At 42.9% G+C, this 14,324-nt stretch overlaps 6 protein-coding genes across 6 annotated transcripts; 4 read left to right on the top strand and 2 right to left on the bottom strand.

Moving 5' to 3' along the window:
* Positions 1-1,355: 1,355 nt before the first annotated feature.
* On the top strand, positions 1,356-3,131 carry BX661DRAFT_194713 (Cupredoxin; the record flags this gene model as incomplete). The annotated part of the gene is given in 2 exon segments (XM_051537901.1): positions 1,356-3,034; positions 3,047-3,131. 2 exon segments carry the CDS (start codon positions 1,356-1,358, stop codon positions 3,129-3,131), a joined length of 1,764 nt encoding a protein of 587 aa, XP_051388692.1.
* A 130-nt stretch (positions 3,132-3,261) lies between these two features.
* Positions 3,262-4,497, bottom strand: BX661DRAFT_189296 (uncharacterized protein). Its single transcript, XM_051537553.1, has one exon. The coding sequence runs from the start codon at positions 3,589-3,591 to the stop codon at positions 3,361-3,363; it is 231 nt and encodes a 76-aa protein (XP_051388691.1). The 5' UTR covers positions 3,592-4,497; the 3' UTR covers positions 3,262-3,360.
* A 434-nt stretch (positions 4,498-4,931) lies between these two features.
* On the bottom strand, positions 4,932-5,471 carry BX661DRAFT_189295 (uncharacterized protein). Its single transcript, XM_051537552.1, has one exon. It carries the CDS (start codon positions 5,322-5,324, stop codon positions 5,088-5,090), a length of 237 nt encoding a protein of 78 aa, XP_051388690.1. The 5' UTR covers positions 5,325-5,471; the 3' UTR covers positions 4,932-5,087.
* Positions 5,472-6,354: 883 nt separating this feature from the next.
* Positions 6,355-8,574, top strand: BX661DRAFT_189293 (uncharacterized protein). Its single transcript, XM_051537551.1, has one exon. It carries the CDS (start codon positions 6,395-6,397, stop codon positions 8,477-8,479), a length of 2,085 nt encoding a protein of 694 aa, XP_051388689.1. The 5' UTR covers positions 6,355-6,394; the 3' UTR covers positions 8,480-8,574.
* Positions 8,575-8,727: 153 nt separating this feature from the next.
* On the top strand, positions 8,728-9,326 carry BX661DRAFT_189292 (uncharacterized protein). The gene has a single exon (XM_051537550.1). It carries the CDS (start codon positions 8,835-8,837, stop codon positions 9,090-9,092), a length of 258 nt encoding a protein of 85 aa, XP_051388688.1. The 5' UTR covers positions 8,728-8,834; the 3' UTR covers positions 9,093-9,326.
* Positions 8,728-9,800, top strand: BX661DRAFT_189291 (uncharacterized protein). Its single transcript, XM_051537549.1, has 2 exons — positions 8,728-9,250; positions 9,460-9,800. The coding sequence occupies exons 1-2, from the start codon at positions 9,169-9,171 to the stop codon at positions 9,726-9,728; spliced, it is 351 nt and encodes a 116-aa protein (XP_051388687.1). The 5' UTR covers positions 8,728-9,168; the 3' UTR covers positions 9,729-9,800.
* Positions 9,801-14,324: the final 4,524 nt, after the last annotated feature.

The raw sequence follows: 14,324 nt of genomic DNA, 5'->3' as shown, positions 1-14,324 counted from the left end.
GCCAATTTGGGATGGCGTTATTGCAAAATTTATTTATTCAGCTAGGATCAGATATTGCGCGAAAGAGATGACAAAGCCACACCCGTTAGGCCAATAATAATCACTCTGCTCCAAAAAAAACAGCGAGTCATTTATTTCACTCAATTTTATGCTCGCATATTTTGACACATGAAATTGCGAGCTGCATTGTATACTCGCCCGAATCATTGAAACTCATATGAACTCGAGCAATATTCTTTTTGTTGTTATTAAACATCCGATCCCCAAAGTATGTGTTCCTTTAGGAATTTCCAGCCAGACAGCCTTTTTCTGATTGACGACTGGACCAATCGGTGCACTCACAAAATAACACCAAACGGGCGTGCTCACGCGAATCCACGCAATTCCATTCGCGCAAACATAAGATATTCACTACAGTTGATGTCTTGAAATAGAAAATTAACTGCAGAATTTGGCAAGCAGTCATAGATATAAAGAAATACAAACTCGTTGGCGGTAAGTCCGAAAATATACGATGCACTTTCCCTCCGATGACACGACCGACTGACCGGCCAGATTGAAGGGCACAGCATATCTGATGAGGAGTGTCCAAGGGAACAATCGCTTTCTTTGGTTTTTTTGGATGGGGGTTAGGCGAGGGAATGGGCAAAAGATAAAGCGCTTTCTTGCGGGTTTTGGTGTTCTCCGTTGCGACATTATACGCTTTACGCATAGGTAAAATATATGCGTAAAAAATGTCGACAGGGCCAGTGTCAAATTCACTGCGCTTGTCAAATGACTGAGGAAAAAAAAACATTGCTTATCCATTGTTTTTCTCGCTAAGCACGCCTGCTCAAATTACCGATTCATTTTTTTCGGGAGCGCACGGTCGTTTATCCTTATTCATAACGAACGCTCAAAACTTTTTTACTCTCGTTGTCTCGCGAGTATAAAGCCAAAGTCGCTGCTGGCCCACCGTCTCTCTCCCTGTCAGTATTTTATTTTATTTTTACTCTTTTAACTTGCTCTTGAGGATACAACCATCAACCGGCAATTTATTGTTTTCAATATTACTTTTTTAATTTACTGTTGTTTTTGTTGCTTGAAAGCAAAGTTCGTATAGCCTTTCGTTGTATTGACTCTGCTTACTTTTACACATCGTATTTTTTGTGGATCCGAACAGCTAGTTTACACACGCCCGTGTTATTATTATTACACTCTTTTCTCATTTGTCTCCAACCAACAACATCGCCTAATTTCTTTATTACTCATTTCCTTACTTACATATTATTTAGTCTTTAATATTATTGACATTTAGTCAAGGCCACAAAATACTTTAGACGCGCTTTATTCGGTTTTATCTTATTTAAAAGAAGATGCTCTTCAAGTCGCTAGCGGGCCTTGTGCTGGCCGCTGCGGCGGTCGCCAAGGACGTCACATACTACTGGGACATCGGCTATGTCACAGCTAACCCAGACGGTAAGCTGGAGCGTCAAGTCATTGGCGTCAACGGTGTATGGCCGCCGCCACCCCTGCACGTGTCGCTGAACGACACACTGGTTATTGAGACACGCAACTCGCTGGACACGCCGACCACGCTGCACGCTCACGGCATGTATCAGAACGGCACCAACTACATGGACGGACCGTACATGGTCACGCAGTGCGGTATCCCCCCTGGCGGCAACATGACCTACCGTATTCCGATTATCCAGACCGGTACGTACTGGATTCACGCGCATTTCAGCGCGCAGTACGTCGATGGTATCCGCGCACCGCTGATTCTGCACAACCCCGAGGAGCCGCATAAGTACGACGAGGACGTGGTTCTGACGCTCGAAGACTGGTACCATGACGGTGCTGCGGGCCTGCTGAAGGACTTTTTGAGCTGGAAGAACCCCGGTGGCGCTGAGCCCGTTCCCAACGGCGCGCTGATCGGCAGAGTCGGCGGCGATGAGCTGTATAAGCTCAAATTTACGCCTGGCAAGACGTACCGTATCCGCCTGATCAACATGTCTGCGCTGTCCATGTTCCATTTCTCGATCGAGGGCCACAAAATGCGTGTCATCGAGGTTGACGGTGTTGACACCGAAGAGCACGAGGTCGGCAACGTCATTCTGTCTGTCGCCCAGCGCACATCGATTTTGGTGACTGCCCTGGAGACGGCGGATAACAACTTTATCTTCCACGCCGACATGGACACTGACATGTTTGATTCCCTCCCCGATGACCTCAACTACAACTCGACCGGTATCATTGAGTACGCTGCTGATGCGCCCATCAAGCGCGACGACGAGATCGACTGGTCGCCGTTCAGAGACATTGATCTGGTGCCGTACAAGAAGGAGGCTGCTCTGGGCTTTGATGTCACCTACAACCTGGACGTGTACTTCAACCAGTACACTGACGCGCTGAACCATGGTACGTTCAACAACATCACCTACGTCATGCCCAAGGTGCCCTCGATGTTCACGGCGCTGACTGCCGACGAGGACATCTTCAACCCCGCCATTTACGGCCCGCAGACAAATGCGCATGTCGTCAAGCACATGCAGGAAGTTCAGCTTATTGTCAACAACTTTGATGCCGGTAATCACCCCTTCCACCTGCACGGTCACCACTTCCAGCTGATCGAGCGCGGCCCGGCGCCCTATGACTCGACGTACAACCCACGTCCCAAGACCGCTCCCAGCCGTCGCGACACTGTCACCATTCCGAGCATGGAGTATGTTGTGTTGCGCTTCCGTGCCGACAACCCGGGAGCATGGCTGTTCCATTGCCATATTGAGTGGCATATTGAGGGCGGCCTCAATATGGTCATCATTGAGGCCCCCGATCTCATGCAGGAGCGCATCAAGGTGCCGCAGCAGATCATTGACCAGTGCGCTTTGGCTGGTATCCCGACCTCGGGAAATGCCGCCGGTCGCAGCGGACTCGATCTGGAGGGCGCGCCCGATGGTCCCTACCTGTACCCTCTAGGCTGGACGAGCAAGGCGAAGGGTGCCCTGGCGGGCTGCATTTTGTCTGCCATCGTGGGCTTTGTAACCATCGTCTGGTACGGATGGAGCTCGCAGCGTACATACAAATCGGTGCCCACCTCTGAGCAGGATGTGCACCAGCCTTCGGGTGAACTCAATTACAGCCGCGATTAGAGCCATTAAAATTAATACAATCTATTTTTCATAATACAATATCCACACTATATTTTATTGCGGCTTTTCCGATAAGAAAAATATGTGGTAAAGAAAGTGTCAACAAGCAGAGCAATGATAATTCAATGGCAAAACTTTTTTTTATAAATTTTAAACATGAAAGAAAACTTTATTTTCTATGTAAAAAAACAAAAATATATAAAAAACAATACTATTTACTTCATTTGATCTAGCAAGTAAAGTAATTTAATAATGCTAATAAGAATCGCGCAACTTTGAAGGCCACTAAAGCGCCGACAAGTCCTACAAGTGCCATCAGGTAATTGTCGCGGGTGTCGTCAGACATTTGGCGTCTGGAGAACTGATTTGTTATTATAGGAGGCTCGTAGTCAGTGGGAAGTGCATAAGCAAAACCAAACATGAACATTAGTAATATTATGAACGAGTTGAAGTTAAACATTATTGGTAAGTTTAGGATGTGTACAAATTGATGTGGTGTTTCAGAGACAAGCAAGTGTAAAAATAAGATAAAGTTGAAAGGGCTGAAGATAAAAGGTTATAAATGAGTGAAGCTACAAGGTTGCTGTTTTTAAAGTTTGAAAAGTAATGTAGGGTAAGGTAAAAACGTGTAGGGATAAGTGCAAAAAATGTAAACAATAGAGAGTTGAAGCTATTGTTTTAATGTTTTCAAAACGGATTGATATATGGAATGAAATGAAGTGAGATGAGGGATATAGATTTTGGGCGCTGGTGTTTAAAATCTGAGAAAAAGATAGATAACTAATTCAGTAAGATAAAGAAGTCAGGTAAAGATGAAAACTGATTTATGTCTTAAAACCGAGAGAGAGAGAGAGAGTGAGTGAATGTGTGTGTGTGAAAAAGTTAAGTGAGATAACGTCAAGTAAAAAAAATGAAAAATGATTCTTCTTAAAACTGAGGGCGAGTGAGAAAAAGATGAGAGGTAAATTCAAGTAAAAAAGTAAAATTTTGTTTTGTCCTAGAGCCAAGTATATAGATTGCGGCAGTTAAATTTGAAAAGTGAAAAGTGAAAAGAAAAAACCAAGGTTAGTTTATAGAGTTTGAGCTGTAGAGCTGTAAAGTTGAGTATATGAAGTAAAGTAAAAAAGTGAGATTTTTGCTGCTAAAAGTCAATAAACGAGATGAACTATATAAATTGCAAGTCGATTTAAAAAAAAAAGTCCAAAGAAAAGTGTTGAAAATATGGAAGGGAGAGGATATGTGCAGATAATTCTTTTTTTTTTTGAAAGCGTGAAATGTAGGAATAAAGATTATGCAAAATACAAAATGCAAGAAATGCGAATGAGAGTTGTGATGAGAGGCGGATGGGAGTGATGATTGTCGTAATGATGATGATTTTGTATTTTGAAATTCCAGGGTCCAGATGGTTCCTTTTATACCAATTTAAAAGATATCCTGCTACACTTAAAAAATGTTTTTATTATATATAATTGTAGTCGAAATGTGTGGTGTGGTATCCCAAATGACCTATTTTTAGATAGGCTAAGGAACGGCGGTACCTTTTTCTTTCTAACCCCTCCCAAAAAATTACAAATAGAAAGGGGCACAGGATTTGGCGCGCCAATTAAAAGGAATGGCAGCTGGATGCGTCTACAAAGCAAGCCAGTATTTATTTTCGAGTGTGACGGACAGGGGCCTTTCTAAACAAGTTTTTTTGTAAAGACAACTGGAATTGCACAAAGGACAGAAAAGAAAATGTTTTAATTGTAAGGGAAAGCCAAAAATAATTTGTAAAAAAAATGTCTAAAAAAACATGTTTTGTTTGTTTCTACACACACAGAAAGCCCCAGATTTGTCTCTTCGGGCGCCTAAGCAAACGAGTCGCTGAAATTAAAAAAATCCAAAGTGCATAATGTTTTCTTGGAACTGCTCGGAATTGGATTTTCTTAAGCGTTTGTCCATTTTTAGATACTTTCATTATGTGAACGCGTCGATACAGAATTTAATAGAATTGAACAGAAACTTTGAAACCTTGATTCCAACAAGAAATCCTACAAGCGCGGTAATTGCGACCAAGTGGTTGTCCCGGCTCTCCTGTGTTAAATCTCGTCTGGATATCTGCAGCGCCAATGTCGGCTTGTCCGTGGGCAGCGCGGCAATTTTGCCAAGTGCAAATGAAATTAACATGCAGCTAAGGAGTTGTGGGGAATGCATGGTTATTAAAAAACAAAAAATTAATGCTTGGGCAAAAGGAAAAAATAAAGTGGCGGAATTGAATATAACAGGGTTAGTATGTTTAAGAGAAATACAAAAACAACGAGCAAACGGCGCCCTATTTATTTGTATTTACCAACATACTAAGCCATAGTTGTAATGAGGACTACAAGTAAAGAAAATGCTTCATCAGGAATTTACAACGGCGGTGTAAAAATAAAGTCAGCATACATGTGCATTTTTTGTTGACTGGGAGGTACACTCGCCCAGTCAATCAGCATTCCGTCTTTGTCTGCTTCTTTTCAATGCCACAATAAAACAAATGTCAGAAGAAATAGGGCGTGTGCATGTAGCTCTGCCTGCTGCTGTTAAATTGACAATAATTGCGAGAGCAAATGAAATGGCGTTGCGATAATTGTCAATACAAAAGTGTTACCAGCACGAGTTTCTTTTGGGATTTGGATCTGTACCCCCGCTGGCACCAATAGAAGAATGGATCTACGCGGCCACCCTCATTGGATCCCCCACATGTGTAGTGCTGACGTCTATGACTATAGCCGTGGCTTGGTTGTGCCCCCCCTCCCCGTCCGTGCAACATGCTTGGTTGATTCCCAGCGTCAACCACGTCTCACACTGGTTTGTTGTTCAATATTAATGGCATTATGGATTCCGCAAAAAAAATTAAACGACAGCCACACAATAACGCCAACCGTAAACATACAAGTTGCAGGGGATTATTGATTATTCAAACCACCCCGATTAAGTAATTAATCAAATATTGGTTGTTCCAAGACAGCAATCAGTGCCCACATTTCCCTTCACCCCCACTCCTGCTTCTGCTTGTCCATGCCTTTTTTTGGTTTCTGTAGTTCGCGATAGTCCCCCTCCCCCCTTGCTTTGTCCCCTGCTCAGTATCTTGCCATCAAAGCAAGCAGACTAGAACATACCCAAATGAGGGGTCCGCAATGATGAGAGCAAATACATGACAGGCCGCCCCAGGCCCAGCTTGGCCGATTTCTGTATCTCTTCCCCACATATTCATAATTTTTTCTTCGGGTGTATTCACTCGCATGCGTTTGTACTTACTATTCCATTACCACCTTTCTAATATGTTAAACAAACTATACTCCTTATGTATGCCTCGCAGCGGCGGCGCCAGCGACAGCAGCGAGACGCCCGTGCACAGATACCCGTCGACCATCGAGCGGGGGCTAACAGACTGCGCACCGCCCAATGTGGGCACTGTGTACGATGCCCTGCTGTACCGGCTTGGACAGGAGCCCGATAAGACAACAATGGGGCGGCGGCGCGTGCTGGGCATCAGCGAGCGCACAAGCCCCGGCAGCGGCGGCGGCGAGGGCTCGGGCAAGAAATGGAGTTATTTCCGCCTGAGCGACTACGAGTGGATGACATACCGCGAAATAGCGCAGCTCACCCGCGAGATGGGCGCAGGGCTCGCGCACATTGCCGGTGGCTTGGCAGGCGTGCGCGTGGCAATCTACGCGCCGACGTCGCGCGAATGGACGCTGTGCATGCTGTCGTGCTACTCGCAGGCTATGCAGGTGGTCACCGCATACGATACGCTGGGCGACGAGGGCGTTGTGCACGCGATGAACGAGGCCGAGGCGCGCGTGGCGTTTGTCAAGGCCGACCAGATGCCAGTGCTGGACCGCATTGGCAGCCGGCTGCGCACAGTCACGGCCATTGTGTACTACAGCGACTTTTACGGGATGCCCAAGGCGGCCGAGGCGGCACTCGAGCGCGTGCGGGGCAGATTCCGGGTGCTTGAGATCGCCGAGCTGCAGCAGCTCGGGCGGCAGCATCCGCGCGACCTGTGTGTGGCTGGGCGTGGCGACACGGCGCTGGTCATGTACACCAGCGGCACGACGGGCCCGCCCAAGGGCGTGCTGGTTGCGCACGGCGGGCTGCTGGCAATCTGCGGTGCCATCCACGAGCTGGTGCCCGAGTGCATCGACTACGAGGCCGACCGCGTGCTGTCGTACCTGCCGCTTTCCCACGTGCTTGCGTTCTTCGTCGAGACGTACTGCCTGTACTCGGGTATCCGCATTGGCTACGGCACGCCGCGCACGCTAACCGAGGACAATGTCGAGGGCTGCCTGGGCGACCTCCGGACGCTGCAGCCGGCGGTCATGCTGGGCGTGCCGCAGGTGTGGAACACGATGCGCGCCAGCATCCTGCGCCAGGTGGTGCGCCGCCCGTGGGCAGTGCAGCAGATCTTCCACGGCGCCGTCGAGCTCAAGACGTGGCTGACGTACTATGGGCTGCCCACGGGGCTGCTCGACCGCGTGGTATTCCGCCAGACACGCCAGGGCACAGGCAGCCACCTGAAGATTGCAATCACCGGCGGCGCGCAGATCAACCAGCACGTGCAGAAGTTCATTGCCGCGACTATCTGCCCGATGCTCCACGGGTACGGCCTGAGTGAGGCCAGCGGGCTTGTGTCTGTGCAGGTGCCCGGCGACGTCACGCTAGGCAACATCGGCCCGCCGGTGCCATCGGTCGAAATAAAGCTGGTAGATGTGCCCGAGAACGGCTACTTTGCTCGCGACGGGCGCGGCGAAATCTGGGTGCGCGGGCCGTCGGTATTCCAGGGTTACCTGAACAACAGCGACATGACGCAGGAGGTGCTGACCAAGGACGGTTGGCTTAAGACCGGCGACATTGGCGAGTGGACGCCGCTGGGCCAGCTGGCCATTGTTGACCGCAAGAAGAACCTTGTCAAGCTGGCCCATGGCGAGTACATTGCGCTTGAGGCGCTCGAGTCCGCGTACAGCAACTCAAAGTATGTCAGCAACATCTGCGTCTGCGCCGACGCGCGGATGACTCGGCCATGTGCCATTGTCAACATGGACTCGGCTTCTATTGCGCACTGGGCTGCCGAGGCCGGCATTGCGTATGGGTCTGCCGCTGAGCTAGCTACTAACCCTGACTTTGTCGGGTTGGTTTACGACGACCTGGCGGCCGCCGCGCGCCAGAACAACCTCCGCAAACAGGAGCTGCTTGCCAGCATTCTCATCGACCCCGAGCTGTGGACGCCCGAAAACGGCATGCTCACTGCTGCCAGCAAGCTGAGGCGCACAGACATCCAAAAGCACAACGAGAAGCGGCTGCAGGACATGTACGCGCACATGTAAATTAATTGAAAAAATAAATGTAAACGAGACTTCATTCACTACTCTTTGTTTATTTATTTCAACCATTGAAGCATAAATGTAAAAAAAAATTGGGGGTTAGAAAGAAAGACTTGCTATTTTTTGCTTTACACTCGCTGAGCTACAAAACGCACACAATGACATGCGCGCATATTAAAGAACAGAAAAGACGACGACGACATGCTGCAGTCAACGCGCAATTAATTTTACATACTTTATTTGGCCAAAACATAAGTAATACCACCACTCGAGTGTCCAACGCTATGCTCACTTCACCTCACCTCGGTTTTATTTAATATACACTTTTAGCAATATATACGCACATCAGCCAAACAATATGTTCAAGTTTCTTTTCATCATCGCGTTGAATTTTGCATTGGCAGTTGCTACTGCCATAAATTACCCGACAGGTCTCTACAGGCGCGTCATCATCGATAGCGCTGAAAATAAATCCAATTCAACGAATGATGTCAGTGCTGGGCTAATAGCCGGAGTCACTGTTGCTGTCATCTTGGGTCTTCTTCTTCTTTCATTTGGTGTCACATTCCTGATCTCTCGCTATAGCCGCAAAAAGGCTGCCAACATTAACAAGTAGATGGGAATAATAAGCGCTAATACAGGCAGGCGGACAATATTTTCGATAGTATCAAAGAAATATTAAGGCTTGTCGCATGTGTAAGTGTAAATGTGAGTGTGTTTGTAGCTTCTATTTCTTTGCTTTGTATTTTACTTTTTGCAAAGCGTATAAAAGAGGTGAGTAAAATGTGCGACTTTTTTTCAAAGGGCCAAGACAACACGGTCAATTTTTGTTTTTACATTGATGCGAAAATCATCTCTTGCTTCTATATTATTTGTTCTCATTAGCATTAAAATTTTTATTCAATACTAATTAAATATCTTTATTATTCACACAACCATGTCGACTCTACACACCACACTCGCGCTTCTCATGTCATTTGTAGTTGCTGTCATGGGCTATCCAGCTATTCATACAATCTACGAAAGGCGCGCCGTTGATGGTTTCAACTCCATAACACAAACACAGGTAGTTGAAACTGATAGCCCTACAGACACGGAAAACAAAATCTCTGGAACAACCATTATGTGGGCTGCAATTGGGTGTGGACTGGGTGTAGCGTGCTTTATGGCTTTTCTGTGCTGCTTCAAAAAGGTCAACCAGTTTCTCTGCCCTTGTTGTTGCAGCGGGGACAAAGAAGAGCACAAAAACTAAAAAAGGGTTAATAGAATCATGTCCAGTCAATAATAATGGCCAGAATTAACGTTGGATTATATTTAATGTATGCGCTAATTTGCACAAAAAAAATAATATTATGTCACGCTTTTTTCATATTATTTTTAAATATATGCAATTTGTGTGGCTTTTTTATTTAATTTTTTTTCCCAGAAAATCAGCAAACAAGGAATTTCCGTTTCCATATTGTCTGTCTGCATTCAACTTGGGATTTGAAAACATAATTTGTCGTAATACAACCAATAAATTGTCGATATTTTACAATAGCGCGATCACACTATTGTGATGACTTTGCAAATGTTAAATAGATGTAAAAACAATGAAAATTCGGATTTAGCGTTTTCCCAACAACTTTTAGTAGGTTGAAAAAGTTGTAGCACCTGGCAATCATCTATATGAAAAAACGACTGTCTCATCTTCATAATCCTTTTTACTTTACTAATGTTTAATCTATATATTTTATACGCGTTCATATATTTATAAACATAATAATGCATTCTGACCCGCACGTATGCAGTAAATGCAACGCATCGTTCAAAAACAAAAGTGATTATTATGTGCACATTTTTGACTGCTATTTAAGTATTTCCAGTTGAATGTCTAACCAAACGCACCTGATTACCAATGTGGTTGTTTCTCAATGTCTCAGCACAACAGCCTTAAGTAGGTTTTGGAAACTATAAATAAAAATGACATATACAGCGGTTAGTTTACTTTATTAGATTAAACAAATAGTAATAAATAAATAGTTTGTCCACACAGACCCAGTGCACAAAACAGCAGCTATGAAAATGGCTTAATAAAACTGCCCATTGTGGTTGCTGGAGCTCAAATATCGGGCAGCAACATCAGTAATTGCCCATTCCTGATCAAGTTCAATCTATAAAACTATTTTTAACAAATTTACAAAAATTCAATTAGAATATTGCTTACCACAGTCTGTCATTTGAATATAATTACCTGCAAGATGCCATTTGATAGTTCCATTTTTTATTGTTGCAATAGGCATACTAGTGACACCACTTAATTTATTGTGTGATTGTAATGGTAAAATGAATATCAAATGACCATAAGCGCATGATGAATAAACGTACATGCAATTTTTTCAATTGAGAAAATATTTTTGCAAAGTGTTTAGTTTTGAAAAAAATATAAATATTGAAATTGGCGTTGTAAATGCTCTATTCCTATCATTTTTAACAAGTTTATTTTTAAATTTTGAATATAACGCTTACTATAACCTTCCTACGTCTTATATTTGCTGCAAAAAGTATTTAAAACCTTATAATGCAGTTAGATTCAATAGTTTGCACTAGATGCAACAGGGCTTTCAAAACTGAGGGCTATTATCACCTTCATTTGTTTGAGTGTTTGACAACCAAACCAAAGTAAAATTTTAGGCCCGCATGCTTGTATACTACAAAAAGCAACGCATTAGCCTGATCCATTGCCTTTGCGCAGCATGTTTGAACAATTGTTTTATTTTACTAAGTTTTATTTAAAAAATAAACAATGTAAACATAATTAATTTCCCTTGATTACCAAATTGTTTTCAGTGAATATATATTGGCAAAATAAGTATAGCGATAAGCATAAAGTTTGTAAACCAGCGGCTCTCACGCTAACAACAATAAGTTAATTAATTGGATGTGTTTATGTGTTTGTTTGTATATTTGATTGAATTCGACTTGAATGCAAACAATTGACAAACCAACCATTATTGCAACACACTTTGATATGCCGCAAATAATTAAAATATGACTTGCTCAAAAATAATTTTTAAGCATTAAACCACGTTATTTTGACTGGGACAAATATTATTGCGTGTCAACTCATTTTATAACATAAAATATAAAGCTGAAAATATAAAATATAAAATTGCGCAATCGCCTGCAAAAAAAGACTGACTCATATAACATTTGTTTTTTCATTTATATAATATTTTTCATTCAATTTATTTGCAACCAACGTATAAGTGCATGAAATAATCAGTGTTTTTAATAAGGTCAACGAGACGCCATTTGTGTGCATACATTGCAGTAAATAATTTCCTATCAACCAAGGTGTATTAGGATATATGACGTTCTATGAACGTGTAGATAAAGTATAATGCTATAAAGTATATTTAATAACAAGTGCTATGCATTGTGTGAGGTAAAGAGAAGAAAGCATATTGCTCTGGTCACTGTGTGACTTATTGTTTGTGTGTCTAAACAGCCAAGACTGGTTAATCAATTGATCGCCATCAACCAATACATTGCCCTAGCAGCACGCTTTTTTTGCTCAACACGCACTTTTGTTGACATACAAATAGCTTGTTTTTTTGCGCGATTTTATTTCAATAAACATAGCTACACACTTATACACATTGTAGAGTTTATAATCTCTTGCCATCACTTTTTATTAATGAACAGCTGTATTTTAAAAATGTCCGTTCGGAACTGGCCTATAGGCGCTCCTAGATTCATATGCCCCTTTTGTCACATCACATTTAGGACCCAAGCTGAATGGGAATACCATTATAAACATTGTATGTATGGAGATGGCAGCTATTGATTAATTTATAAAAGCAATATAGCACGTTTGCTGTAAAACATTCGAAAAATATACATTTTATTCAAACGAATAAAAAATTGGATTTTCATTTAATATCTTTTTATAAAATAGTATTATAAGAAAAGTTTTGTTGCACAGACTGAAGATATGTAAGTGGATGTTGAGGTTGAGAATCGCGAAGCAGGTTTCTACCTGCGTGCCGATTGATAGGACGCTAATTGGATCATGCAGGCGTAAATTAGGGAGGCATTACATTGATGCCCAAACATGCTCCCCATTTTGCAATGCACACGCGTGAGTGCACACACACGAAAACCACAACATTGACTTGCCAAGATACCGGTCTGCTCGCAAAAGACCAGTTCTCACTAATGGAGCGCACAATTGACAGTGTGCACAACAAAGGCAACAAGGTACATATATAAGATGAGGCTGGCCCTAGTAGTATTTTAGAAACCTCAGTAATAAAACCTTTTATAAACTCAACCCCTTATTTCTAACACTAGACAACTAGTGCTCTTCACACCCCTTCTTACTATAACACTTTAATCACTTAAAATTCTTTAAAATAACTTTAATTAATGATATCTGCCTAAAAATAATGCAAATACTGAATATTGGTTTCATTAGATATCACTATTTAGAGGGAAAGTCACTGTTGGACATTCACCAAGTTTTACACCAGTATTTCAGCACAGGCGCACCCTCCATATCAACAGTTAGAAAATGGGTTAGCAGGTTTTGTTGAGGACACATGTATATTCAAAATAAGCCTTAAAGCAGCTGTCCAAAGCTCAAAATTGCACAACTTCATGGTGCTGTTACTCGCAAGACAATCGACCGATCTCCACATACAAAAGCTGAGAATTTAGCTGAGCAGTACGATTGTTTGGTAACAGCAATGCAAAAGGTCTTGTGTTGTAATCTGGGCTATAAAATGGTTCATCGGCAATTAGTACTTTATTCCCTCACTGATGGGCTTAAGGCAACGCATATTGGGTTCTGCCAACAATTCATAGAGAACTTCGCCGGCTCGTCCAGAACAAATATATATAACATTGCTACATGCAATAAATCGTATGTCTACCTGAAAATGCCATTATATGGCTCGGCAGCCAGTGTAATGAAAATTTGGCTGGTTATAATATATATTAATTAAAATAAAACTATGAAAAGAGCTAAAGAGTTCACTATTCGGAATTTGCTGTACGCGTGAAATATTAAACATATTTCATGTGTCTGCGCTATCACGTGACTCAGCCCCCATTTTTGATGTCACAGTCATTTGCCTGGGCAAAACATAGGGTTAGCTGCTCGACAAAGCCAGGAACCAGCTTGTCTTTCTAATCGTCGGCCTTGTCTTTCAGATACTTGGCTATTGGCTGGCGTTACGTTAAAAATAGATCTTGAACATAAATGAACTAAAAAAAGCTAAGGGATGAATAGCCTCCACTGTTCATATTCATTAGTATTTACGTGCGTATAAATTCCCACATATCCAAGTAGGGAATTAACTAGCGATTGATTAATGAATCAATCGCCAGAGACAAGCTGCAATTCCTTGTATCACCCTTCCTATCATTTTAACTCCCTACCTCTATGCCTTTGTATTGCCTGTTTTTCTTTTTCTTTTTGCCATGAGTTGCATCTACAACATCACAAGCTGATCAGACTTGTAATGATTGCTGTGCTGCCATGTATTTAATAAATTTAACAAAATCCTTAGAACATTTTACAATGTTTCAAGGCCCATGGAAACTAATCTTTTTTGTTTATGCAATGCATTAGCAAGGAGAATGGTCAGCAGCAAAGGGAGGAGTGGGTAATGAGGATACGAAATATGAATATGAGGGCTGGTTGTATGACGAAAGATAATTTGACGTGGAAAGCCAGTGGGTGTGTTCAAACATCTCTTGGCATAAGTTGTGTTTTGAAAGTAAAAATGTGGACTGTAGATTTTGCGAGCAAAGGGTTGGTTATTGAAAAGTCAAGAGGTAAGCGGTATCCGCGGTCGCTGGT

This window comes from Kickxella alabastrina (assembly GCF_025024165.1).
Source record: "Kickxella alabastrina strain RSA 675 chromosome Unknown BX661scaffold_38, whole genome shotgun sequence".
NCBI classification, from domain to species: Eukaryota; Fungi; Kickxellomycota; class Kickxellomycetes; order Kickxellales; family Kickxellaceae; genus Kickxella; species Kickxella alabastrina.
The sequence above is the reverse complement of the archived record's forward strand: the minus strand, read 5'-3'. Positions and strand labels throughout refer to the sequence as shown.

Excerpts from the sequence above, each read along its gene's own strand:
- BX661DRAFT_189292 (XM_051537550.1), top strand. The coding sequence starts at position 8,835 with ATGTTCAAGTTTCTTTTCATCATCGCGTTGAATTTTGCATTGGCAGTT.
- BX661DRAFT_189296 (XM_051537553.1), bottom strand. The coding sequence starts at position 3,591 with ATGTTTAACTTCAACTCGTTCATAATATTACTAATGTTCATGTTTGGT.
- BX661DRAFT_189293 (XM_051537551.1), top strand. The coding sequence starts at position 6,395 with ATGCGTTTGTACTTACTATTCCATTACCACCTTTCTAATATGTTAAAC.
- BX661DRAFT_189295 (XM_051537552.1), bottom strand. The coding sequence starts at position 5,324 with ATGCATTCCCCACAACTCCTTAGCTGCATGTTAATTTCATTTGCACTT.
- BX661DRAFT_189291 (XM_051537549.1), top strand. The coding sequence starts at position 9,169 with ATGTGTAAGTGTAAATGTGAGTGTGTTTGTAGCTTCTATTTCTTTGCT. Across the intron at positions 9,251-9,459 it reads TTGCAAAGCGTATAAAAGAG|TTGCTGTCATGGGCTATCCA; the intron begins GTGAGTAAAATG and ends TGTCATTTGTAG.